Below are 25,599 nucleotides of genomic sequence, written 5' to 3' on the forward strand. Positions count from 1 at the left end.
ATCTTTCATGGCACAGTATTAAAGGCAGAGATGGGTCCTCTTTTCCAGAAGCATGGTCTGCTAAGAATCTAGTCTGTTGGGAACCGTGGTGAGGTGTTTATTGCCTGGTAATGTTTTCTTAAGAATTAAATGGTAGCAGCTGTCTCCCTGACTCAGCGATTCATACACCTCCCGTCTTCTGACTACACCCCCACTCCCTGCTGGCCTTATGAGCGAGTTATGGAAACTCTGACGCCTTCTGTGTTCGAGAAAAGTCACCCCTTCACTCATCAGGTTATTGGAGAAATGTCTGTAAAGTGTAGCACGTGTGGCGTCTGTGTGCAATCTTGTAGTGACCCGTTCCCATTAACTACAGAGTTGCCCCTGTGGTTTTCAGTCCAGGACCAAGAAAAATAGCATGTGTGTACACACGCACACACACACGAAGAGACACACACACAGAGAAATAACAGGTAGATACAGACACACAGACATACACACAGGGAAACGCAGACACACATACATAGATTCGTACACAGACATACAAACCCACACACTCATAGACACACACAAACACAGCCGCACACAGACAGAGCCACGCTTGTATCCTCAATCTGTGGGCACATAGCAGCTCTGGTTTCATATTTGTCTTGCAAAACTCGGCAAGTAGATAAGCCTGGGGCTTGGTTGCCCAGGGCCCCCTCCAGGCGCTCCGCAAGTTTCAAGATTCCTCCCCCATCTCGTCTGTGGTGTTGCAAGCCTCACACTCACAGCAGGCAGCGTCCAGGCAGGTTAGAAGCAAGGTCAGAGGCCCGCTTTGCTTTGCCTCTGAAGCCCCAACAAGACTATTTATTTAATTCCCCTAAGGACGGTCCAGCCAGACTAAATAATAATAGTTTAGTCATTAAGCAAAGTCAAGGACCTTCGGTTCCTCCTCAAGGGGTGTAGGCAATACTCTGAGCCGTGTTCTGTGGGCTGTCTTATAGCTACTGAAACCCTCACCAGGTGGAGAGGTTTCTATGACCAGACTGTAGCCAGGTCATGCGCTGACACAGTTACAAGACCTGGCCTCGAGAAATGGGAACGGAGCGACTCTGGAACTCAAGGCTAACTGCAACTGAAACAGTCAGGATGACACTTAGCAGACAACCAGTGATCAGTTTCAAGCTGACTGCGAGAGGTGCCTGCTGTTTGTACGTGGAGCAGCCTCGCTCTGTCTATAACAGCTCTTACCTCCTGACTGTCAGTTGGAGGGAGGCGGCGGGCAGGGAGTCAGCCTTTGGACAGGACATCGGTCTCCCCCTCTCCCTTGCTGCCGGCTTCCAAAATAAACTTTCCTTTCCAGCAATCTGGTCTTTTCACTGGCTTCGGAGCAGCGAGCAGCAAGACCTCACTTTGGGTTGCATTACGAAGTTGCCCACGTTGGTGGGTTGTTCCACTTCATTTCTGATTAGAACTCTGTGTGCGAATACCCCATCATTTTTTTTTTGATCCCTCGTCTGTGCTGTGCACATCATGAGAGTACTTCCAGTTTGGGGTTCTTGAGGAAGAAGCAGGGGCTCAATCATCTTACATAAATACCTAGGGGGAAAACTGCAGGGAGATTGCCATAGATGTCAGGGAAGCAGGAAGGAACTTGTCAGAGTAGCTGAACTGGTTTTCATCCTCCCCTGCAGGACATCACAGCTAAATAGGCTCCCTTTTAAGAACCCTGAAGGGTCTGTAAGGAAAGACACAAGGAAGGGGAACAGCTGCTGTCTTTTCACGTCTGTTCTGGCATCAGAGAAGTTGGTGCTGGAAAATAAAATATATATGGTAGTAAAGAAACCCCTGCTGATGCAGGAGACCCGGTTTTCATCCCTGGGTTGGGAAGATCTCCTGGAGGAGGAGCTGGCAACCCACTCCAGTGTTTTTGCCTGGAGAATCCCACGGACAGAGGAGGCTGTGCTTTGTCACTCAGTTGTATCTGACTCTGCGCGACCCCATGGAGTGCAGCCCACCAGGTACCACCATCCACGTGGATTCTCCAGGCCAGAATACTGGAGTGGGTAGCCGTTCCCTTCTCCAGGGGATCTTCCCAACCCCAGGGATGGAACCGAGGTCTCCCGAATTGCAAGCGGGTTGCTTACCGTCCCTAAGCCCCACTCCTGTGACCTCCATGGAGTGAAGCCCGCCGGGCTCCTCTGTCCATGGGATTCTCCAGGCAAGAATACTGGAGGGGTTTGCCATTTCTACAGTCCATGGGGTCATAAAGAATTGAACAGACTGAGCGACTGAACAATAAGCAGCCCAGGTGTCTCTACTGTAGCAATCACGCTGCAATCCTGGGTTAATCCATGATTAACCACTACCCTGAATTTTGTTTGTTTGTTTGTTTTTATTGTGGTAAAAGTCATATAATAAGGAAACATATTATTTTAACCATATTTAACTGTGGTAAAGGGCTTCCATGGTGGCTCAGACGGTAAAGCATCTGCCTGCAGCTGGAGAAGGAAATGTGGTAAAAGTCATATAATAAGAAAACATATTATTTTAACCATATTTAACTGTACAGTTCAGTGGCAGTAAGCACACTCACATTGTTATGTCCTACAAGTATTTCTTTATCACTCTGGCCTAGTTACTATGTTGTTTTTCTGTAAGGTTATACCCAACTCTTGCCACCTCATGAATCACATGTATCAAATTCTTTCTGTGTGTGTGTGTGTGTGTGAAGGTTGTATCCTTTTTTGTAAGGTTGAATCCTTGCACAAGGATACAAAGTTGTATCCTTACTTTTGTGTAAGGTTCTATCCAACTCTTGTGAAACCCCATGTAGCCTGCCAGGCTCCTCTATCCATGGCATTTTCCAGGCAAGAATACTGGAGTGAGTTGCCATTTCCTTCTGCAGGGAATCTTCCCCACCCAGGGATCGAACCTGAGTCTCCTGCCTCACAGGCCGATTGCTGTCTGAGCTGCACTCTAGACCGTGCTTTTACATTTTAATTATTTATTTTTATTTTTGACTCGACTGGATCTTTCTTGCGGCACACAGGCTTCCTTCATTTGCGGGGAGCCAGGGCTACTTTCCCTTGGGGTGGAAGCTTTCGCGGTGTCTTCTCTTGCTGCACAGCACTGGGCTACAGGCTCACCGGCTTCAGGAGTACTTCTCTCTCTCTCTCTCTCTCTCTCTCTCTCTATATATATATATATATATATATATATATATATGCGCTTTGAAAGCTTTACTCTTTAACCAAAGACCTACAGAGAGTCACCTGTCTTCCAGCCAGCAGGCAGCCTGCAAGGCTGCGTGGTTGGTTGCAGTCTTTCTCTTCAGGAACCTGGAGTCTCAGCTACGCTTGGTTGAGCGACTGGCTGGCGCCACGCGGCCCTCCCCAGGCCTGCGCGCCTGTGCGTGCGCGTGCCGGGTACCCTCCTGATCGCGGGGGGCCGGGGGCACAGTCCTGCCTGCACAGAAGGACCGAGAGCAGGCCTTGTCTGCATCTCCTGTGTGCCCCTGGCCTCACTGTGCTGTTTCTACCGGGCCTGCCCGCCTGTGTGTGTGTGTGGGAGGGGGGGTACCCTTGTGATCACAGGGGTCTGGGGGCGCGGTCCCGTTTGCACAGAAGGACCTCGGGCAGGCTTTGTCCGCATCTCTCCTGTCTCTCTGATCTGGCTGCCATAGTCCACCACCGGGCCTGCAGCTTCGTCTCCTACCATCCACCCTCCGCCCCGGCCTTCCCTGGAGGCGGACTGGCGGCCGGGTCCTCCCGTCGCCTCGCCTGGTACCAGCTGGACGCCCTCTCCTTCCACCATGCTGGGCGTCTGCATTTGCTGGGCGTCCGGCTAGACGAACTTGGTTTAGTGACCTGTTCGGGAAGCCAGCAGGAGCCAGTCCTTTTTAAGAAAAAAAATATATATTTTTTTTAAATTTATTTTTGGCTCTGCTGGCTTCTCCGTTGCTTTTGTGTGGGCTTTCTGTAGTCATGTCCAGCGGAAGCTTCTCTTCCTTGCAGTGCCTGGGGGATTTTCATTCTGGTGGTTTCTCTTGTCGTCCAACATGGGCTCAACACTTGTGGCTCCCAGACTTAGTTTTTCTCCAGGTGACGTGGGATCTTCGCGGAGCAGCCCCGTGTCTCCTGCATGGGCAGGCAGATACTTTTTTAATTTTTACTTATTTTTTTTAACAGCATGCCATTTATTATTGATGGTTTTAGTGAAGTTAGTGAAGCTAAACAGAAAATCAAGCATAATTTAGTATTCGATAGCTTAGTGCAAGTTACGTTTACGTTTAAATCCATCTTTTTGAATACGTTACCAGTCAGTTCAGTTCAGTCGCTCAGTCGTGTCTGACTTTTTGCGACCCCATGGACTGCAGCACGCCAGGCTTCCCTGTCCATCAACAACTCCCAGACTTTACTCAAAATCCTGTCCACTGAGTTGATGTCACTAATGTTTATACATATTTGTATATGTTTATACACATCTGATGGAGAAGGTGATGGCACCCCACTCCAGTACTCTTGCCTGGAAAATCCCATGGATGGAGGAGCCTGGTAGGTTGCGGTCCATGGGACCGGCAAGAGTCTGACACGACTGAGCAACTTCACTTTCACTTTTCACTTTCATGCATTGGAGAAGGAAATGGCAACCCACTCCAGTGTTCTTGCCTGGAGAATCCCAGGGACGGGGGAGCCTGGTGGGCTGCTGTCTATGGGGTTGCACAGAGTGGGACACGACTGAAGCGACTTAGCATACACATTTGATGAATATATTGCTCATTATTCCAAACACACTTTCTAGGTTCTACTGTTTATTTGCAAAAAAATCTTGGTATTTATAGACAACATCTATTCATTTACATGATAGAGTTTTAGAAATGTCCTTTAAATTTAGTACTTTTTTTTTTTGTCATGGGAGTATTCTGATATGTAGTTGCCAAATAATAATAATGACACTCCCCTCTACGTTTTTAAAGAAAGAACAGCAAGTGACTCCATCGAGTACCTAGTTTAGACTGTCGTGGTTGGCTGGTGGATTCTTAACCACAGAGCCACCAGGGAGGCCCAGGGATGGCTTCAAGAATGAGCTGTGCGCATTCAGGGATGGTGGCTTGTTCTGTGGGGTCCAGGCGCCCCGCTCCAGGCATCTGTTTGGGCACCCAGCCACGGGTGTCACAGAAAAGCATGCAGCTGATAACTGAGTCACAGGAGCATGATATGCAGACACCCTGGATCCTTCCAGGCCCGCTTGGAACAACTCTGCGGAACCCCCTTCCAGGGCCCAGGCTCTGAATGCAGAAAGGCCGGGTCCTTCTGTGTGTCCCGCTCACTATAAACCGTGAACGTGGCTTTGCCTTCTGTCTCGGCATCCCTGACAGCACATCCCATTCTCACCAAGGGTTGGGGTGGAGGGGGCTGGCCTGGTAAAGGGACCCAAGGCATCCAATTGTACTCAGGGTTAGGCTGACTGCGGTGTTTACCAGGAGATCACGTGTTGAGGGAGGAAGACTGAGCTAGTGGAGGTGATGGAATTCCAGTTGAGCTGTTTCCAATCTTAAAAGATGATGCTGTGAAAGTGCTGCACTCAATATGCCAGCAAATTTGGAAAACTCAGCAGTGGCCACAGGACTGGAAAAGGACAGTTTTCATTCCAATCCCTAAGAACAGCAATACCAGAGAATGCTCAAACTACCGCAAACTGAGCTCATCTCACACACTAGCAAAGTGATGCTCAAAATTCTCCAAGCCAGGCTTCAACAGTACATGAACCGTGAACTTCCCTATATTCAAGCTGGTTTTAGAAAAGGCAGAGGAACCAGAGATCAAATTGCCAACATCAGCTGGATCATAGAAAAAGCAAGAGAGTTCCAGAAAAAAAACATCTATTTCTGCTTTATTGACTATGCTAAAGCCTTTGACTGTGTGGATCACAATAAACTGTGGAAAATTCTGAAAGAGATGGGAATACCAGACCACCTGACCAGCCTCCTGAGAAATCTGTAGGCAGGTCAAGAAGCAACAGTTAGAACTGAACATGGAACAACAGACTGGTTTCAAGTTGGGAAAGAAGTACGTCAAGGCTGTATATTGTCACCCTGCTTATTTAACTTATATGCAGAGGACATCATGAGAAATGCTGGGCTGGAAGAAGCACTAGCTGGAATCAAGATTGCCATGAGAAATATCAATAACCTCAGATATGCAGATGACACCAGCCTTATGGCAAAAAGTGAAGAAGAACTAAAGAGCTTCTTGATGAAAGTGAAACAGGAGAGTGAAAAAGTTGGCTTAAATCTCAACATTCAGAAAACTAAGATCATAGCATCCGGTCCCATCACTTCATGGCAAATAGATGGGGAAACAGTGGAAACAGTGAGAGACATTATTTTTGGGGCTCCAAAATCACTGCAGATGGTGAATGCAGCCATGAAATTAAAAGATGCTTGCTCCTTGGAAGAAAAGTTATGACCAACCTCGACAGCATATTGAAAAGCAGAGACATTACTTTGCCAACAAAGGTCTGTCTAGTCAAAGCTATGGTTTTTCCAGTGGTCATGTATGGATGTGAGAGCTGAACTATAAAGAAAGCTGAGCACCGAAGAATTGATGCTTTTGAACTGCGGTGTTGGAGAAGATTCTTGAGAGTCCCTTGGACTGCAAGGAGATCCAACCAGTCCATCCTAATGGAGATCAGTCCTGAGTGTTCATTGGAAGGACTGATGCTGAAGCTGAAGCTCCAGTACTTTGGCCACCTTATACAAAGAGCCGAGTTATTAGGAAAGACCCTGATGCTGGGAAAGATTGAAGGCAGGAGGAGAAGGGGGCGAGAGAGGATAAGATGGTTGGATGGCATTACTGACTCAATGGACAGGAGTTTGAGTAAACTCTGGGAGTTGGTGATGGACAAGGAGGCCTGGCGTGCTGTGGTTCATGGGGTCGCAAGGAGTCAGACACGACTGAGCGACTGAACTGAACTGAACTGTACAGACTAGTGACTCAGTTGTACACATGCAGGCATTCTTTTCCTGATATTCTTTCCCAGTGTGGTTTATGTCAGGAGACTGGATATAGTTGTCTGTCCTCTACAGTAGGACCTCATTTTTGGCCATCTTGCATATAAAAGTTTGCATCCACTAATGTCAAACTCCCACGCCATCCCTTCCCTGCCTCTTGGCACCCACACGTCTGATCTCTATGTCTGCGAGACTCTATTTCTCTTTTGTCAAATAGGTTCACTTGTGGACACTGTATATTATTATTGCATGTTGTTCTCATTGCAATCCAGGGGAAGCACTGTAAAACTACCCTCTGTGGTTTATTCTCTCTTCTCACCAAGACAGTTTCAGGATTCACACCATGCATCCTAAACAGGGTTATCACCTGCTTCATTGTGCCCTCGATTTCTGCCTGGTTGGATTTACATGCTTTGTGCGTTAGACGTATGGCAAACGCCCTCACTGACACGTATGTGCATTAATCAGTTTATTGATCAGTTTAGGAATCCAGTAACATCAACAAGAGCACAGGGGATTCGTAGTAGGAAAGTTGCGAGTCATGACTTCCTGGGAGAGAAGAAATGACAATTTCAAGGAAAAGGTCTGTTATCTTGATACAGATGATTAGTGCTGTGACGTTGCTCATATTCTTAACTTTGTTTTCTGCTTGAAACATGAAAAAAAAAAGTAGCATGTTGTTGAGCTGATTAGGATTAACATAATATTGCTGATAGCATAAAAAGAGAGAAGCAGTGGATGGTGGACCCAGGGGAGAATTTTCCCTGCACCTTTCACAGAAGTCCTTCTGTGAGTGGGGCCGTGTGGGATTATCCTACAAGACCCTTTTCACAGAAGTCCTTCTGTGTGTGTCCCTGTGGGCTTGCATATCATTACCACCTGGTGAAACTAGCCGTGAGCAGTCCTGCGTCAGCTTGTCTGCTGAGAGTCGCTAGGTTACATATTCAGAGGCCTGAGATGTAGGAGACGATATACTGTGTCACCTGTGCGGCTTACATCGTCTGTAGTCTCCTTTATCATCACGGATGTGTTGCGGCTGCAAGGTCCTTCACTCACAGTGGGATTCACCGGCGGGGCGGGGCGGTCATCACATCTCACAGCTCGGGGCTTCACACCGCCTCCTCCTCTGTCCTCAGAGCATCTCACCGTGGAGTCTACACCAGTGTTGTGTTTGGACATTTAAATCCAAGCACTTATGGAAGCCTGAGTCTCTGCTGTCTGGCAAGGTGGACTGTTTTCTTCTCCTATTCTTTTTGTAAATCAGTTTTTATTGAAACGTCCTAGATTTGCAGCATTGTGTTACTTTCAGGTGTACAGCAAAGTGAGTTATTTGTACATTTGTGGTTGTTTAGTCGCTAAGTCATGTCCCAGTGTTTGCGTCCTATGGTCGGTAACTTGCCAGACTCCTCTGTCCATTGGATTTTCCAGGCAAGAATACTGGAGTGGGTTACATTTTCTACTGCAAGGGATCTTTCTAACTCATGGATAGAACCCATGTCTCCTGTGTCTCCTCCATGGGCAGGCAGATTCTTGATCACTGAGTCACCTCCAAAGCCTCAGTTATACATATATGTAGGTAAACGTATTTCGGAGAAGGCAGTGGCACCCCACTCCAGTACTCTTGCCTGGAAAATCCCATGGACAGAGGAGGCTGGTGGGCTGCTGTCTATGGGGTCGCTAAATATCGGACAGGACTGAGTGACTTCCCTTTCACTTTTCACTTTCATGCATTGGAGAAGGAAACGGCAACCCACTCCAGTGTTCTTGCCTGGAGCATCCCAGGGATGGGGGAGCCTGGTGGGCTGCCGTCTATGGGGTCGCACAGAGTCAGACACGACTGAAGCAACTTAGCAGCAGCAGGTAAATGTATACCTTTTAGATTCTTCTTTTGAAAGTTATTACAAGACATTGCACATAGTTCTCTGTGTTATCCACTATGCCTTTGTCATTTATTTTATATATTTTACTGTGTATCTGCTCATCTCAAACTCCTAATTTACCCCTTGCCTGCTTCCCCTTTGGTGACCATTAATTTTGTCTGTGTTTGAGAGTCTGTTTCTGTTTTATGAATGGTTCATTTGCATCATATTTTTACGATTCCTCGTGGAAGTGATGGCATATGATATTTGCCTTTCTCTGTCTGACTTGGTTCCCTTAGTAAGATCATCTCTGTGCCCATCTGTGTTGCTGCAAATGGCATCGTTTCATCCTTTTTCAAGGCTGAGTAATATTCCATTGTGTATGTATCCTATTCTTAAAACAGTGAAACCTTCCCCCCCACCCCCGCACCCAAAGAGCGAACCTATGGAGAAAAACCTCAGTGTTGGATGTGTTATGTCTCTACTCACCCAACTGATGTTCTCTGTTCTTATGGAGGACAGTCGTCTGCGAAAGAGAATGAATAAGGGGGATAATGATCATTGATATGCCTCTGTCTCCAAGGATTATTTCATAACAGCTTTGTACAAAGATATCTGTGTCAATAGGAATTTTGAATTGAATGTCCCAGTGACATGTTTTCATTTTGGATACCTGTTGTCCTCTGGGGCTTTACCTGTTTCGATGACATTTTCTATATTTTCATTTGGAATCCCTCTCTCAGTGTTCAGCTGCTGATACTTCTGAAATTCTTCGTCAGTGAAACTGTTTCCTTTGGCTGGATTTCATAGCAGACAGGGCAGAAGAGGTGTGTATTAGAATCCGTTATGGGTTGTAGAGAGTCACCTGGCTCCTACCTGTAGTCATGGGTAAGTCTCACCAACACCGCTGGCCTCCACCATCACCTAAACCCAGGTGTTTTTCTACAGACGTGCCCGTGTGCACACACAGGTCTTCACATGGGTCCATGGGGGTAGAGTCCACATAGTTACCACGTTACCACGTTCCAGTTCTTCCAACTACTGAGTGAGCTACAGGTCTTTCCGCTGTGACCTTAAGCATGCCCCAGGGAGATGCAGTTTTGCAAGCTACATCGGAGAAGGTTGTGGCAAGTCTGAGACTCAACTCTCAGACTCTAATGCTTCCTGTCCACTTTGTCTACATCTTAGAATTCCATCCCTGGGGTTTTCACGAACCCTCATGAAATGGAGAAGGAAATGGCAACCCACTCCAGTGTTTTTGCCTGGAGAATCCCAGGGACAGAGGAGCCTGTTGGGCTGCCGTCTATGGGGTTGCAGAGAGTTGGACATGACTGACTCGACTTAGCAGCAGGAGCAGCATGAAATGAATGGGCGGGGAATGATTTGGAATTTTCAAAAGCACACTGACCCCACTGAGATGGTGGATCACCTTATGTTCAATGCCCCATACCTGATATTTTCTGCCTGCTTTTTGTCTGTGAACTATTTTAGTCAAAGTGTAAGTTTATCAGAGAATTGCAAATGTCGTATAGCAAAGGAAAACTGTCAGAGGAGATGAAATAATAATAATGAAGTCGTGAAGCATAGACAAGGATCTGTGGTTCCTCCCCAAGAGCAATAGATACTGTTCTGGGTCATATCCTATGCGCTGTCTTACAGACACTGAAACCCCACCCCGGTGGACAAGTTAACTACAGGATGATCAGACTGTAGCCATGGCATAAGCTGCCACGATTCAGAGAATTGATTTCAAGGAGATGGGAATACAAGGACCCTGGAACTGTCCATTCACTGTGCCTAAAACAGTCACGATGATGCTGGTCAGACCACTGATGACGGATTTCAAAATGACTGTTGGAGCTGACTTCTGTTTTTGCAAGGAGCCCTCTCCCTCTGTCTATAAAAGCGCTTGTCCCCCCCTGTTTGCGAGTTGTGGGCTGGGGCAGTCAGCCTTTGGACAGAAGCCCCACTCTCCCCATAGGTGTCTGCATCTGAATGAGAGCAGACTTTTCTTTCTAAGAAGCTGGCCTTTTAGTTGCCTTTTGAAGGGCAGGCAGCAGGATCCCACGTTTGGTGACAATGTCATACATGCTTCTGAGGAAAAAAAAAAAAAACTCACTCTTTGTCATCCTCAAAGAACAGACACAACCCCCACCCATCCCCGATGGGGATATGATATCAGAGGGGATAAAGGGCTGTGGCAGTGCACCCAGGGGATGGGGCGGATGGCAGAATGACTCTCATTCCAGACCACACTGCCTCTGCAGTCTTCAATGTGGTCCAGTGGTATTTGCAGAGCATCGGGTTCAGGTTCAGGCAGTACTTTCATAACTGTGACAAAGGAGAAAGCATTTGTCATGCAGATGAATGCAGTCATGGCCCGGGGACCTGTGAGTTTCTAAACTCAGGTTTAAACCTTGGTTCACTTTGGTGTCAGGATCCAGCAACTCTGTTTGTGTGATACTTGGCAAGGAACTCATGGAGCATCCTGAAATATTTCCTTGGATCTCTGGGATAAGTGTATCTCATTTTTAAAAGAGCCATCTGATAGAATCCACCAGTGGATGCATTTCCGCATTTTTCTAGCAAGACAGACTTTCTGTATCCCTGACTCACGTCACATGAAGTCTGAATTCTCTGTGTGAACACACATCTGTTCGAATGCGCTTCTTATAAGGTGCTGTGCTCAGTTGCTCAGTCGTGTCTAACTCTTTGTGACCCCGTGGAGTATAGCCCACCAGGTTCCTCTGTCCGTGGGATTCTCCAGGCAAGCATACTGGAGTGCATTGCTCTTCCCTCCTCCAGGGGATCTTCTCAACCCAGGGATCAAACCCAGCTCTCCCACACTGCAGGTGAGTTCTTTCCCATCTGAGCCACAGGTCAAGCCCTAATATAAGTTATGTGTGTACCTCTCTCCTTTCTGTAAAAATCCTGATCATGTGAACACATCTAGTTTGTATTGGGTAAGCTATAGTACGTACCGGAACCTTCAGTTACTTTTGTGATCTTCTGTCCATCATTATTTTCAAAATAAAATACCAGGATGTTGTCTGATACATGAATGATTTGCAAATAATTTGTACCTGCGACTGTGGCAGAGGAAAAAAAAACAAACCATCAAACCTCAATATGATTAACTTCTTTTCTTTTCATTTGAGCCTGACTTATTCTTCACATGCTATCGTGAGTCTTGCCTTGGATGGTGAACTGTATCTCACTGAGATTTCTAGTGATGCGTTGTTTGAACTAGTTAAGACAGCTAGTGAACTAGGAAAGCTTTTTCCACCCCATCCCCTCTTCTCCTGAAGATGAAGACTTCCAGTCTTCTAGACTGAGCAGTCTGTGAATGACAAAAAGTTGTCTATTGCGACTCTAGGAGGTGTTGAACCTCAGCCATCTCATAGGAGCTCACAAGAGCTGACTGTTAAAATTTCAAGAATTTTGTAACCCAGTTTGCAAGTACAATCATGGTTAGAAAGGAATTCAAAAATTTAAATGAATGATATTAAAATAAATGTCAGTACATCATCCAGAGTTATTTCCTAGGACAAGAGGTAATAAAAGAGGTACAAATTAGTCTATTGCAAAATGTTGGGCATGTATAATGTGAAATGCTTGCAGATTAGATACTGTGGCTTTGTGTCCACAGTTGAAATTAAAATAAATGCACAAGACCAAGATTAGAGTGCTATGTTGTGCATTTTTTTCCCATGAAAATGAAACATACAGACATTTGATCACTGAGTAGACTATTACAGTACTGATATTAATATTTGAGATTTATGTCCTGTTATTTTAAGTACAGGTAGAAATCTATGTTAATTCTCCTTCCAAATTATGCATTAATCTTCATATTTGAGAATTATTTCTCCTTATTTTAAGCTATAGAGATAGAAGTCTATGCTAAAGTCCCTTTCACATTATGTAAAAAATGAGTTTGAAATTTTGGCTGTTATTTTAACTGTTTCCATTTTTGGACTTTAAGTTAATCGTGTTCTACTTACTAAACCTGTTAATGAAAAACTTTTAATATTTAAAGAATTTCTTTAGTCAAAACAAATTTAATCCTGTAGGTCAAGTAAAAGAAAAAATTGTGAAAGCGTTGTCATTATCCTAAGTAGGTGATCACACTTCTCCATGCCCAAGGAACGTGAGGAGTCCATGTTCTGGGGCTTTTTCTCAGAGACCATCAGTGGCCACATTCCAACCTTGGACCTCATCCTGGTGTTGTGGGACAGAATTGATTGCCGAAAAGTTAAATGGCTTTTCCAAGGTTGCATTGGTAACAAGTACAGGAAATAGTCCACCCATCGAGATATCTAGTTGTTTTGGATGAAACCCAGACTATCCATCTGAACACGCTCCATGGTTTGGGGAAGACCACCCATCCGAGGAGCTGGAATACTCACATTCTATGAAGTAAACACCTCCTTCTTGTCTCTTTAGCGTTTCTGAGAAAAACTGGCATCTCCCGTCAAATCTGAAAAACACAACAGACAAGACGATTCCTTCCCACCCATTCACTCCCCAGGGCTTGAGGAGGACACCCTTCTGGGAATAGAGTTCACACACCCAGCTTCACAGCCATGCCTCACACCTCTCACTGCACATTGGAGCCTGGACCCCGTGTCAGAAATCAACAGACTGCTGGCTTTCAGTGGAGGAGGACTGTGCTTACTTAACGTAAAATGAAATGGAGAGGTATTCGCAGTCATCAGAACATTCGATCTGGCGATTGTAACACCTCAGCGGGCCCCCTTCCACAATCTTCTCCTTGTTATCCGCGGCCGAATAAATGGTGCGCCACTTGCCTGTAACCTAAGAAGGACGTTCCTCATAAATGCCAGTCAATCTCTTTTCTGGTTACTTACCAATACACAGCACTATCTATGCTTCTGCACTTAGCACAGAAGAGAAGCAAATTGAATCTTATTAAAGCAAAGAGGAGTCCCCCCCTCTACCTTGCAGAATAACATAACAGGAAATGATCTTTTGTATTGCAGCACAAAGCGTAGAATTCAGAAATTTTTGCAGACAATTCAGAGTGTTTTGAAATAGCTACAAGCATGCCAGTAAAGACCGTGACAGTTCATGTCTTTCTGAACGTTAGCTTGTTAGACTTTCTGTTTGTTTGTTTTGCCTACAGATGAATAAGATAAATGAAAAATAACCAAGAACAGATAAACAGAGGGCAATATTACATTCATGTAGATACGTTGACCACAGAAGGTATACAATCTGGTCATACATATACACAGAATCATCTCTGTCAGATGCACACACAGCCTCACACACACACACACACACACATGATCAAACAAGAAGACCTCCTAGCAGATGAGCTCATGCTGGGTACCTTTGAGGGGTCTATCTCAGCTGGAGTTTCCTGGGCGGCACAAACCAGGACAAGGACAAGACTCAGCAACAGAACCTTCATCTTGGGACTCTCGACGTCCTTCTCCAGAATCTGAGGGTGCCCCAGTTACTGGAGAGAATGTGCATTGGTCCCACTTTTTATAGGATACGTCCCTTGGCAGAATACATATTGATCAAACAGTGGTTAATCACACCATCACGGTGACCTAAGATAATCTTCTGACATCCTGGTTGGCAGCGGAGCATTTTGGCATTCTGTGCTTCTTATACAACTCCTGTTATTTCTTTCACATTGAAGAGGTCTGTTTAAGCTGATTTTCTGAAACAAATGTTGGCACCTTCGGTTTAAGAAGATAAATATGTGTTTTCTCTACCAGGAATCAGTTATCAGGGAATTCGTCAGAGGGGTCAATATATGCATTTTTAATATTGAAATTGCACTATAGCTGATGTACAATATTTTTTTTTTGCTACAAGTGTAGCATGTAGGTATTCATAATTTTATTTCTACCTTTAGAGTTATAGAATATTGCCTTTTTATCCCCTATGTTTTCCAATCTTTATTTTTCAAATAATCTTTGTATGTTATTAAGAGCTGGACACGACTGAGTGACTGAACTGAACCGAACTGACCTCTTATTCCACCCCTTGTGTGTGTGTGTTACTGACTTCTTTCCCTCAGCATATTCATTTGAATAAACATCTATATATTTTTGTAGACACCTTCCCCCATTGCCTCTGCATAGTACCATCAGGATATGTCCCACTTGTGTCCATTCCGGTGTTGATGGATACGCGTTCATAGACACGATCCTGTAAGGAAGTGAGCCATCTTATCTCCTGCGTAGAGAGTTAGGGGTTGAACAGCTGGATCTCCGTGGCTCTGATTTTTGATCCCTACCAACAGGAGATGAAAATTTCCGTTGCTCCATCCTTGCCAGGACTCAGTATGGTCAGTTGTTTTCACGTGAGAGATTGTAATGAGGGCGTTAGTGTATACAGTTTCAGGAGTATTTTCCATTTCCTCAGTGAAGTGGGGTGATTGCCATCTGTCTATTCCCTTTGTCAGGCATCTCTGCAAGTCGTTTGTTCATTACTGTGTGAATTACTTGTTTTTCATGAAGTTTGTAGCTTTTTACCTTTTCTGGATATGAGTCTCTTTTCAGATGGAGATGGGCGAATACTTTCCTCCTGTCACTGGCTTTACTTGTGTTTCCTTAAGATTGTCCCTCAAAGATGTAAATATTTTGATTGAGGCTTGGTTATTGACGTGCTGTTCCCAGTGTGGGATCCTGCTTGGTGTATATTTTAATCAGTAACCGCCTAATCTTTGATCGCTGTGTCCACCTGTGTTTTCCCTCTAGAGTCTTTCTTGCTTTGGGTCTTAAATACACGTCTATGAGTCTCTCTGTGATAGTTGTAAAACGTGGAGCGATGAAAGAGTTGAAGTTATTTATTTTTTTTTGGTCACATGAATTCTCAATTTCTCCAACAGTTTTCCTTATAAGACTATTATTCTCTTCTGAATTTCCTTTGTAACTGTATCCAAAATCTATTTGTCTCTATATTCCTGTCCCTTCCCCACGAGGAGATTTGGTTGTGTTCCGGGTTGTGTTTCTCTATTCTTGGGTCTCTTTTAGGGGCAGTGTTAAAAAGACAGTTAGAACATGAGATCACATGAGTGGCCTTCAACAAGTTTGTGTCAAAAGCAAAGTATTCACGATTCACATCTTGTGAAAATAGAATTTTCATCCATTTACTGATCATTAGAGCAGTACATGTTTCTGTTGATTTTCATAAACCATGTCTGAAAGAGCAAGACATTAGTTTTGCTACATTTTGGAGCCAAAGGAAATAATCCTTGAATAAATGGTGGCTGCAGAGTTCTCAACATAAGCAAATACTCAGTTTCACACATAAGGGTTTAATTGACTTAAGTTCTACTTCAGGTTTTCTTTTTTGTTGTTATTATATTTTTTCCTGTTTATTTATAACTAGCTAAAGAGCTCCTGTGATTTAAAGAAATATGTAATGAACAGGATGGTGACTATGACAAATAGGATTGCACATATACCAGTCAGTGGCTTAGAGCAGAACTTTTTTTTATCACACACACATACACACACACACACACAGGGTAAAATGAGTAACAGATGTGTTAATCAACTTGTGTCTTATGTAAATCACCAGTGATGGTTTTTCTGTGACTCTATCTTCCTGTTCCTGATCTTCCTGCAAACTTCTAAGAGTTGGTATATCCACACTGATTAAAGTTAATAGACTTGTGATAGAGGATCCCTCTTCCCCAGGATTTGATAACTTGTCAACTGGATAGAGATCCTTGAAAATAATTTTTCAGATAAAAATTTTTTTAACGGTTCCTATTTCCTGCCTGGTTCCTAATGTTTTCATTATTCAAATGTCAACTGTTTCCCTGAGAATTTTTTAAAAGTATTTTAGTAGGGTATCTCAGTGGTCATGCTTCTTAAAACTTCTGCTAAGGGTTTGTTTTTGTTTTAAATTTTACAGCGCACACTGGGTCTTACTTGCTGTGTTCTGCCTTCTGCTAGTGATGGACTGAGGGCTTGTCGTTGGGATGGTTCTCTTGTTCAGGCTCTGGAGCACAAGCGGAGTTTGTGTAGTGCGTGGCCTTTGCTATCATACACACGTTGATCTTCCAGGATATGGAGTCAGTGTGTGTCCCCTGCCTTGGCAGGTGGAATCTGAACCACTGGCCCCCTGGGGAAGTCCCTCTGCTCCGTTTGTCCTTTCTTCGTTTTAATTCTTGTTTAAGCTCGCTTCCTTGGGTCAGACCCAAGTGAGCATAGCTTCATTCTTCCCGGGGCTATTAGTAGCTGTCCTCCACACTGCCCCAGGAGCGATACTGGACACCTTCCAACCTGGGGAGGACTCATCTTTCAGAACTGTCAGAACTCTTCACTATGACCCATTCTGTTTTGGGTGGCCTTACACGAAATGGCCCGTAGCTTCACTGAGTCATGCCAGCCCCTTCAGCACCCAAGGCAGTGATCCGTGAAGGGAGTATAGCTTATTCGTCAACCGCCATTGTTCCATTTTCCGCCAGCACCTCGAGTCAACGGACACCAGTATCTTGACCTTGGACATCAGCGTGTGCTTGTAACATGCATTCAGAGTGCCTGCAGCTTACAGTGAGCCCTGGCAGGGTCCCTGCCCAGCGCCCTGTTCTGTCTTGCCTCTCACTTCACAGCCGTTCAGATGCCCCCAGCCTTCCACCTCCTCATGAATCAGCCAGAGGTCTCCAGAATGGTCTAGGATGGCCTCATCTTTCTCACCTCCCTTACACATTTTTCCTGGTGCCTTTTCTGGTCAAGTGGCATGACCTACGGGACACCCATGATGCTTCTCTTGCCCATCGGTTGGCGCCAACCAATGACTATTACTTTGAGAAATATCTGATGAGCAAGCACCTTCTATGCAGAGCTTTAGGTAACTCTGCACCTGGATTGCATCAGCATCAGAGTCTCTGCTCCTGGGGTTTGAGAAGGAGAGTAGCCCCCCTCTAGTCGGACATCACAGACCCTATGCTTTGTAAACACCATCACTGCCCTTTCTTTAGTAAACACTGTTCACCTTTGTTATATGTGTGTGTGTGTGTCTGTGTGCGCTCGGTTCATAAATCATGCCTGACTCTAGTGACTCCGTGGACTGTAGCCTGTCAGACTCCTCTGTTCATGGATTCTCCAGGCAAGACTACTGCAGTGGGGTTCCATTACCTTCTCCAGGGCATCTTCTTGACCCAGGGATTGAACCTGCATCTCTTACATCTCCTGAATCAGTAGGTGTATTTTTTACCACTGTGCCCCCTGGAGGCCATGTAAGACTTCATTCTGCAACATCCTCACCACCTTCTGCAACCCCACAGCAGATGAACACTGCTTGACACCATCGTTGAGTTGTTTTCAGGTTCCACTTAGGACAGCTCAGAATAAGGTATCTGAAAACCAATCCCATTTCTCATGTGACAACTGATCGGAACCTCATTTCAGCATATAAAACTACCTTCGGTAGGTTTTTCTCTCATCTCACAGAAACACTTGCAGAATTCACACCATGCATCCTAAACAGAGTTATTTCCACTTGTGTTGTACACTCAATTTTCTGCACGGTTGAATTTACATGTTTACAGTATTTGCAAATATAGAAACTTTGTTCACTACACATATGTGCTTTAATCAATTTATGGATCAGTTCAGGAATCCAGTAACATTAGCAAGAGCAGAGGACATTCATAGTTGGACAGCTGTGGGTTCAGGGTCATGATTTCCTGGGAGAGAATAAATGATGATTTAGAGGAAAAGGTCTACTGTCTTCATATGGATGACTGGGACACATTAGTGTTTTGATGCTGCTCTATTCTTGCTTCGTTTTTTTCTTTTAACATGAAAAAAAAAGTAAAACATTGTTGAGCTGATTAGCACTAATATGATATTGTCTGGAGCACGATAGAAGCAGTTGCTGATGGAAGCAGTGGGGAAATTTTCCTACAAGACCCATTTCACAGAAGTTCCTCTGTGTGTGTACCCCTGGGGGTTCCATGGAATTACTATGTGGTGAAACTAGCTGTGAGCAGTCTGGTATCAGGTCTGATATCGAGAGACACTAAGTTACATATTGACAGCTCTTTGCGATGTAGGAGAGTATATGCTGGGTGACCTGTGCCGCTTACATCTTCTGTAATATCATTTATCATCATGCATCTGTTGTGGCTGCGAGCGCAGTCATTCACAGTGGGATTCCCCCAGCGATCATCATCACTCACAGCTCAGGCCTCCACGCCACCTCCGTTGTCCTCAAAGCATCTCACTGTGGATTCTACACCAACGTCAGTGTTTAGATATTCTCATCCAAAGACTAAGGAAGCCCAACCCTTTGACACTTGGCAAGGTGAAGGGTTTTGTCATCCCATTCTTTTTTTAAGTTAATTTTTATCGAAATGTAGTTGATGTTCAATGTTGTGTTAGGTTCAGGTATAGAGCAAAGTGACTCATTTATACATTTGCTGTTGCTTTCTCGATATCTTATTGCTACTCTTCTGTGACACTAGGCAGTATAGCTTCCCAGATGCCTGTGTCCGTTGGAATTTCCAGGCAAGGATACTGGCGTGGGGTGCCATTTCCTATTCGAAGGATCTTCCTGACCCAGGGATAAATTCACATTTCCTGAGTCTCGTGCAGATTCTGGAACTCTGAGTCACCTGGGAAGCCCTCACTTACACATATATGTAGGTCAATGTATACCTTTTTTCATTCTTCTTCTTAAAAGTTATTAGAAGACACTCAGTATAGGTCCCTGTTCTCTCCAGTTGGTCTTTGTTGTTTATTTTATATATTTTAGTGCCCATCTGCTCATCTGAAACTCGGAATTTACCGCTTGCCTGCTTCCCCTCTGGTCACCATTCTTCTTATCTGTGTTTGAGTCTGCCTCTGTTCTTTATTGGTTCATTTGAATCCTATTTTAGATTCCACATGGAAGGGATGGCATATGATATTTGCCTCTCTCTTTCTGAGTTACTTTACTTAGCAACATCATCTCTAACTCCATCCATGATGGTGCAAATGGCATTTTTCATTCTTTTTGTTGGCTGAGTAATATTCTGTTGTGTATGTATCCCATTCTTAAAGCAGTAAAACCCCCCTACCCCAAAGTGTTAAGCTACTGAGAAAAAAAAATATGTGGTAAGCGTCATATTTCTACTCACCCAACCGCTCTTCACTGTTCTTATGGAGGACAATCATCTGTGAAAGAGAATGAATAAGAGGGAAAATGACTATTGACATGCCTCTATTTCAAAGGATTATTTCAAAACAGCTCTTATTCAAGATATTGCTGCCAATAGGTAATTTGAATGAAATGTTCTAGTAATGTGTTTTCATTTTGGAAACCTGTCATCCTCTGGGGCTTTACCTGTTTCGATGACATTTTCTATATTTTCATTTGGAACCCCCTTTCACTGTTCAGCTGCTGATACTTCTGAAATTCTTCTTGAGTGAAACTGGTTCCTTTGGCTGGATTTCATAGCAGACAGGGCAGAAGAGGTGTGTGTTAGAATCCGTTATGGGTTGTAGAGAGTTACCTGGCCCCTACCTGTAGTGATGGGTAAGTCTCAGCAACACTGCTGCCCTCCACCACCACCTAAACCCTGCTTTCCAGGTAGTTATTTACAGAGGTGCCCGAGTGTGCACACAGGTCTTCAGATGTGTCCGTGGGGGTAGAGTCCACACAGTTAACACGTTATCCCCTTCCAGTTCAGAGAAGTAGTCATTGAACTGCTAATCATTCAGCCAAGACCTTAGGCAGCCCCCTGTGAGAAGCAGTCTTTCATGGGACATCACAGAAGGTCATGGCGGGTCTGAGACTCAGAATTCCTCCCAATTCCATCTCTGCCTGTCCACTTTGTTGACATTCTAGAAGTCCATCCCTGCTGTTTTCATGAACCCTTGTGAAATGAATGGGCGCGGGAATGATGGGGAAGTTTGGAAACCACACTAATCCCAGTGAGATGGAAGAGAACCTTGTGTTCCTTGCCCCACCCACCCTGTTTTTTGACCTGCCTTTTGTCTGTGAAATATTTAAGTCAAAGGATAAGTTTAATCAGAGAAATGAGACTGCAGGAAAGCAAAGGGAAACAGTCGAAAGAGACCAAGTAATAATAATGTAGTCATGAAGCAAACACAAGCACGTGTAGTTCCTCCCCAAGGACAATAGATACTGTTCTGGGTCATATCCTGCAAGCTGTTCATTCCCACATGGACTCTAGCCCGCCAGGCTCCTCTGCCCATGGGGATTTTCCAGGTGAGAATACTGGAGTGGGTTGTTATGCCCTCCTCCATGGGATCTTCCCTACCCAGGGATCAAACCCAGCTCTCCCACATTGGATGTGGGTTCTTTCCCAGCTGAGCCACCTGAAGCCCTATCGTAAGGTGTGTGTACCTCTCTCCTTAGCGTAAAAGTACTGATCATAGGAGCTCATCTACATAAGCTCCAGTACTTACCGAGACCTTCAGTCATTCTTGTGATCCTCTCCCCATCATAATTTTCAACATAAGTTACCAGCATGTTTTCTATTACATGAATCACTTCCAAAGTATTGGTACCGTTGACTGTGACAGAAAAAAAAAATTCAGAAGTATGATGAACTTCTTTCCTTTTCAGGTGAACATGCCTTATTCTTCTCACACTCTCTATCGTCTGTTTTCCTTCTGATGGTAAACTCTGTCTCAGTGACATTTCTAGTGGTGTATTGTCAGAATCTTTAAGAGAGCTAGTGAAGTAGGACAGCTCTCTCCACAGCCCCCTCTCCTGAACATCATCAAGACTTTCAGTCTTCTAAACTGAGCCCTCTGCGGACGATAGCAAAGTTGCTTCTTTGCAACTATAGTATATGTTGAACCTCAGCCGTCTCATACCCGCTCACAGGACCTGACTGTTACACTTTCAGGAATTTTGTGACCCAATGTGCAAGTACAATCGTGATTAGAAAGCAGTTCTGAAGAATTAGATGAATCTTAGTAAAATGAGAGTTACTACATAATCCAGGGTTATTTTCTAGCATAAGAGCTAACAAAAGAGGTACAAGTTAGTCTACTGCCTAATGTTGGGCATATATACTCTTTAACGATTGCAGATTAGATCCTGTGGGTGCATGTCCACAGTTGAAATTAAAATAGTTGCATCAGACCAAGATTAGAGTGGTCTGTTGTATACGTTTTCAATGAAAATGAAACCCATGGACACTGGATCACTTAATGTAATGTTACAGTGTTGATATTAATAGTTGAGGATCATTTCCTGTTATTTTCAAATACAGAGATAGAAATCTGTTAGTGCCCTTTTCAACTTATGCATTGATATTATATTTGAGAAATATTTCTTGTTATTTCAAACTGTGGAGATAGAAGTCTATGCTAAACTCACTTTCAATGTATGTAAAAATTCTTTGAAATTTTTGCTCTGGTTTTGAAGTGAAGTGAAAATCACTCAGCCGTGTCTGACATCTGTGAATCTCGGCCTGTCACCCATCAGACTCCCCTGTCACCCATCAGACTCCCCTGTCCATGGGATTCTCCAGGCAAGAATACTAGAGTGGGTAGTCATTTCCTTCTCCGGCGTACTTCCAAACCCAGGGATAAAACCTGGGTCTCCTGCATTGCAGAGCTCTTATTTTAGCTGTTCTCATTTTGGGGCTTTGAAGTAATCATGTTCTACTTACTACACTTAGTAATAAAGAAAATTAATATTTAAGACATTTCATTTTAAGCAAGTTTGACCATGTAGATGAAATAAAAGACAGAAACAATTTTGAAAGTCTTTATAATCTTAAAATAGTAATATATATAAATCTTATGCACTTCACCACACCCAGGAAACATGTATAGTCACCATTCTGGGACTTTTTCTCAGAGACCATCAGTGGCCACAATCCACTCTTGGACCTCATGCTGGTGTTGTGGAACAGAATTGATTCCTGAAAAATTAAATGGCTTTTCCAAGATTGCATTGGTAATGAGTAGAGGAAGCAGTCCACCCATCCAGACATCTAGTTGTCTTTGATGGAACCGAGGCTATCCAACTGAACACGTTGCATGGTTTTGGGTAGACAGCCCATCGGCAAAGCTGGAATACTCACATTCTATGCCGTACACATACCCTTCTTTTCTCCTTGCCACTTCTGTGAGCAACAGACATGTGCCACCGTCCCTGCAAAACCAACAGACAAGACATTCCTCCTCACCGTCCATTTCCCAGTGCTTGAGGACGCCCTTGAATAGAGTTCGCACCCTCAACTTCACAGCCATGACTCACACCTTTCACTGCACATTGGAGCCCAGACCCCACCTCCAAAGTCAGCAGTCTCCTTGCTTTCCATTAAGGAGGATTGTGCTTACTTGAGATAAAAGGTAATGGAGAGGTATTCACAGTCCTTGATACATTCCATCCGACGATAGTAATTCCTCAGCGGGCCCCCTTCTACAATCTTGTCCTTGTTATCTGCAGCTGCGTAAATGGTACGCCACTCTCCTGGAATCTAAGAAGGAAGGTCTCCATAAGCATCAGTCAATATCTCTTTTGGTTACTCACCAGTACACAGCACCACCTTTGCTTCTGCATTTCACACAGAAGAGAAGTAAATTCAACCTCATTAAGCAGAGCTCTACCCCCTACCTTGTTGAATAACATGACATGAATTCATGATTCTTGTTTGAGCAGAAAGCGTAGAATTCAGCGTTTTTTTTTTGAAATAAAACACATCATCATTGGTCATGACTCTCTGAATGATAGCATGATAAATTGTTTCCTTTTTTTCCCCCTTTTTTTAGCTTATAGACTAATAAGATGAAGAAAAAGAAAAAAAAAAGACCGGATAAACGGTTGTATTTTTCTCAAGTAGTTACATGGACCCCGGTACGTATACAATCTGATCCTACATATAAATGGACCCCGGGATGTATACAATCTGATCCTACATATAAATGAGCTTATCTCTTACATGTACACAAAAACAAGCGCGCTCGCACACACACACACACACACACACACACACACACACACACACATACTCAAACAAGCAAGACCTTCTAGGAGAGCACCTCATTCTGCGTACCTTTGAGGGGTCTATCTCAGCTGGAGTTTCCTGGGCAACACAAACCAGTCCAAAGAGGAGAGTCAGGAACACAATCTTCATCTTGGGATTCTCGTGGCCCTTCTTGTAGAGAAGCTGAGGGCGTCCCAGCTGTTGGAGAGGTTGTGAACTGGTTGCACTTTTTATAGGATATGTCTCTTAGCAGAATACATAATGGTCAAACAGTGGTCAGTCACACCATGTGGTTACATAGATGTCATCTTCCCATATCCTGGATGGCAGCTGAGCTTTTTTTGTGGGTTTCTGTGGTTCTTATAAAGTTATTTATTTTGAGAGAAGCTGCAGTGTATCTGGACATTAAGTCTTCAGTGTCAATAAGAAATCACAGAACACTTGAGGTATTTCCAGGACAGTGATATTTATATTCTTGTCCATCCTCCAAGAGTGCAAGCCACATATCCTCAACCTCTGTGTTATTTGTTTCTCATTGAAGAAGTCTGTTTAAGTTTTTTTTCTACGAGTACAGATGGCACTGGCCAGTATAAGAAGATAAATATGAGTTGTCTCTACCAGGAATCAGTTATCAGGGCCTTCCTCAGAGGGGTATGCATTTTTAAATATTGAAATTGAAATATAGGGTTGATGTACAATATTTTTTGCTACAGGTATACCATATAGGTATTCATAATTTTATTGCTCCTTTTGAAGTTACAAGTATGTAGGCTTTTTTTTAATTGCCTATGTAGTACAGTATATATTTATACATTATTTATTTTAACATAGTAGTTTGTACCTCTTATTCCACTCCTCCTGTCTGAACCTACCACTTTCCTTCACCCCACTGGTCATGACTAGTTTCTCCTCTGTATCTTTTTTTGTTATATTCTGGAGTTTGTTTTATTTTTTATTTTGCACATATAAGTGGGATGCAATACTTTGGCTCTCCATTCTTTTATTTTTTCTTCATCTTATTTTTCTGTAGGTTTATAAAAAACTTAACATGTTATTATTCATAGAGTCATGAACTGTCACAGCCATTTGCCATGATATCATACAGTATTTGTCTTTCTCCATCTGACTTATTTCACTTAGCATAATACCCTAATGTTCATCCACATTGCTCTAAACTTCACAAATTTATGCTTCCCAAGTATTCCACTGATTTGTGTATGGATATACATAGAAATGTCTGTGTGTGTATACATATATAGATGTTCAAGCTGAATTTAGAAGAGGCAGAGGAACAAGAAATCAAATTGCCAACATCCATTGGATCATCCAAAAAGCAAGAGAGATCCAGAAAAGCATCTGTGTGTGTGTGTTAGTCGCTCACTCGTGTCTGACTCTTTGAGACCCCACAGACTGTAACCCGCCAGGCTTCTCTGTCCATGGATTTCTCCAGACAAGAATACTGGAGTGGATTGCCATTCCCTTTTCCAGAGGAACTTCCCAACTCAGGGAATGATCTCTGGTCTCCTGAATTGCAGGAAGATTCTTTACTGTTTGAGCTACAGGAAGTCCATCTACTTCTGCATTATTGACTACGCCAAAGACTTGACTATGTGGATCATAACAAAACGTGGAAAACTCTTCAAGAGATGGGAATACCAAACCACCTTACCTGCCTCCGGAGAAATATTTTTTTTAAGGCTTTTACCAAGTTATTTATTCTAATTTTATTTATTTTTTACTTTACAATACTGTATTGGTTTTGCCATACATCAACATGAATCCTGTATTCAGGTCGAGAAGCAACAGTTAGAACA

At 43.8% G+C, this 25,599-nt stretch overlaps 2 protein-coding genes across 2 annotated transcripts; both read right to left on the bottom strand.

Annotated features, from left to right (window-relative positions):
* Window positions 1–7,430: 7,430 nt before the first annotated feature.
* On the bottom strand, window positions 7,431–20,771 carry LOC120882389 (allergen Bos d 2-like). The gene is made up of 8 exons (XM_040266381.1): window positions 20,765–20,771; window positions 14,192–14,281; window positions 13,514–13,653; window positions 13,245–13,315; window positions 11,817–11,924; window positions 9,531–9,632; window positions 9,325–9,361; window positions 7,431–7,621 (listed from the first exon to the last, which is right to left on the bottom strand). Exons 2-7 carry the CDS (start codon window positions 14,270–14,272, stop codon window positions 9,345–9,347), a joined length of 519 nt encoding a protein of 172 aa, XP_040122315.1. The 5' UTR covers window positions 14,273–14,281; window positions 20,765–20,771; the 3' UTR covers window positions 7,431–7,621; window positions 9,325–9,344.
* LOC120882388 (allergen Bos d 2) lies at window positions 18,420–24,001 on the bottom strand. Its single transcript, XM_040266380.1, has 7 exons — window positions 23,855–24,001; window positions 23,139–23,278; window positions 22,880–22,950; window positions 21,246–21,353; window positions 20,158–20,258; window positions 19,952–19,988; window positions 18,420–18,624 (listed from the first exon to the last, which is right to left on the bottom strand). Exons 1-5 carry the CDS (start codon window positions 23,933–23,935, stop codon window positions 20,176–20,178), a joined length of 483 nt encoding a protein of 160 aa, XP_040122314.1. The 5' UTR covers window positions 23,936–24,001; the 3' UTR covers window positions 18,420–18,624; window positions 19,952–19,988; window positions 20,158–20,175.
* Between the last annotated feature and the right edge of the window lie 1,598 nt (window positions 24,002–25,599).

This window comes from Oryx dammah, unplaced genomic scaffold (assembly GCF_014754425.2).
Source record: "Oryx dammah isolate SB20612 unplaced genomic scaffold, SCBI_Odam_1.1 HiC_scaffold_23, whole genome shotgun sequence".
Taxonomy (NCBI): domain Eukaryota; kingdom Metazoa; phylum Chordata; class Mammalia; order Artiodactyla; family Bovidae; genus Oryx; species Oryx dammah.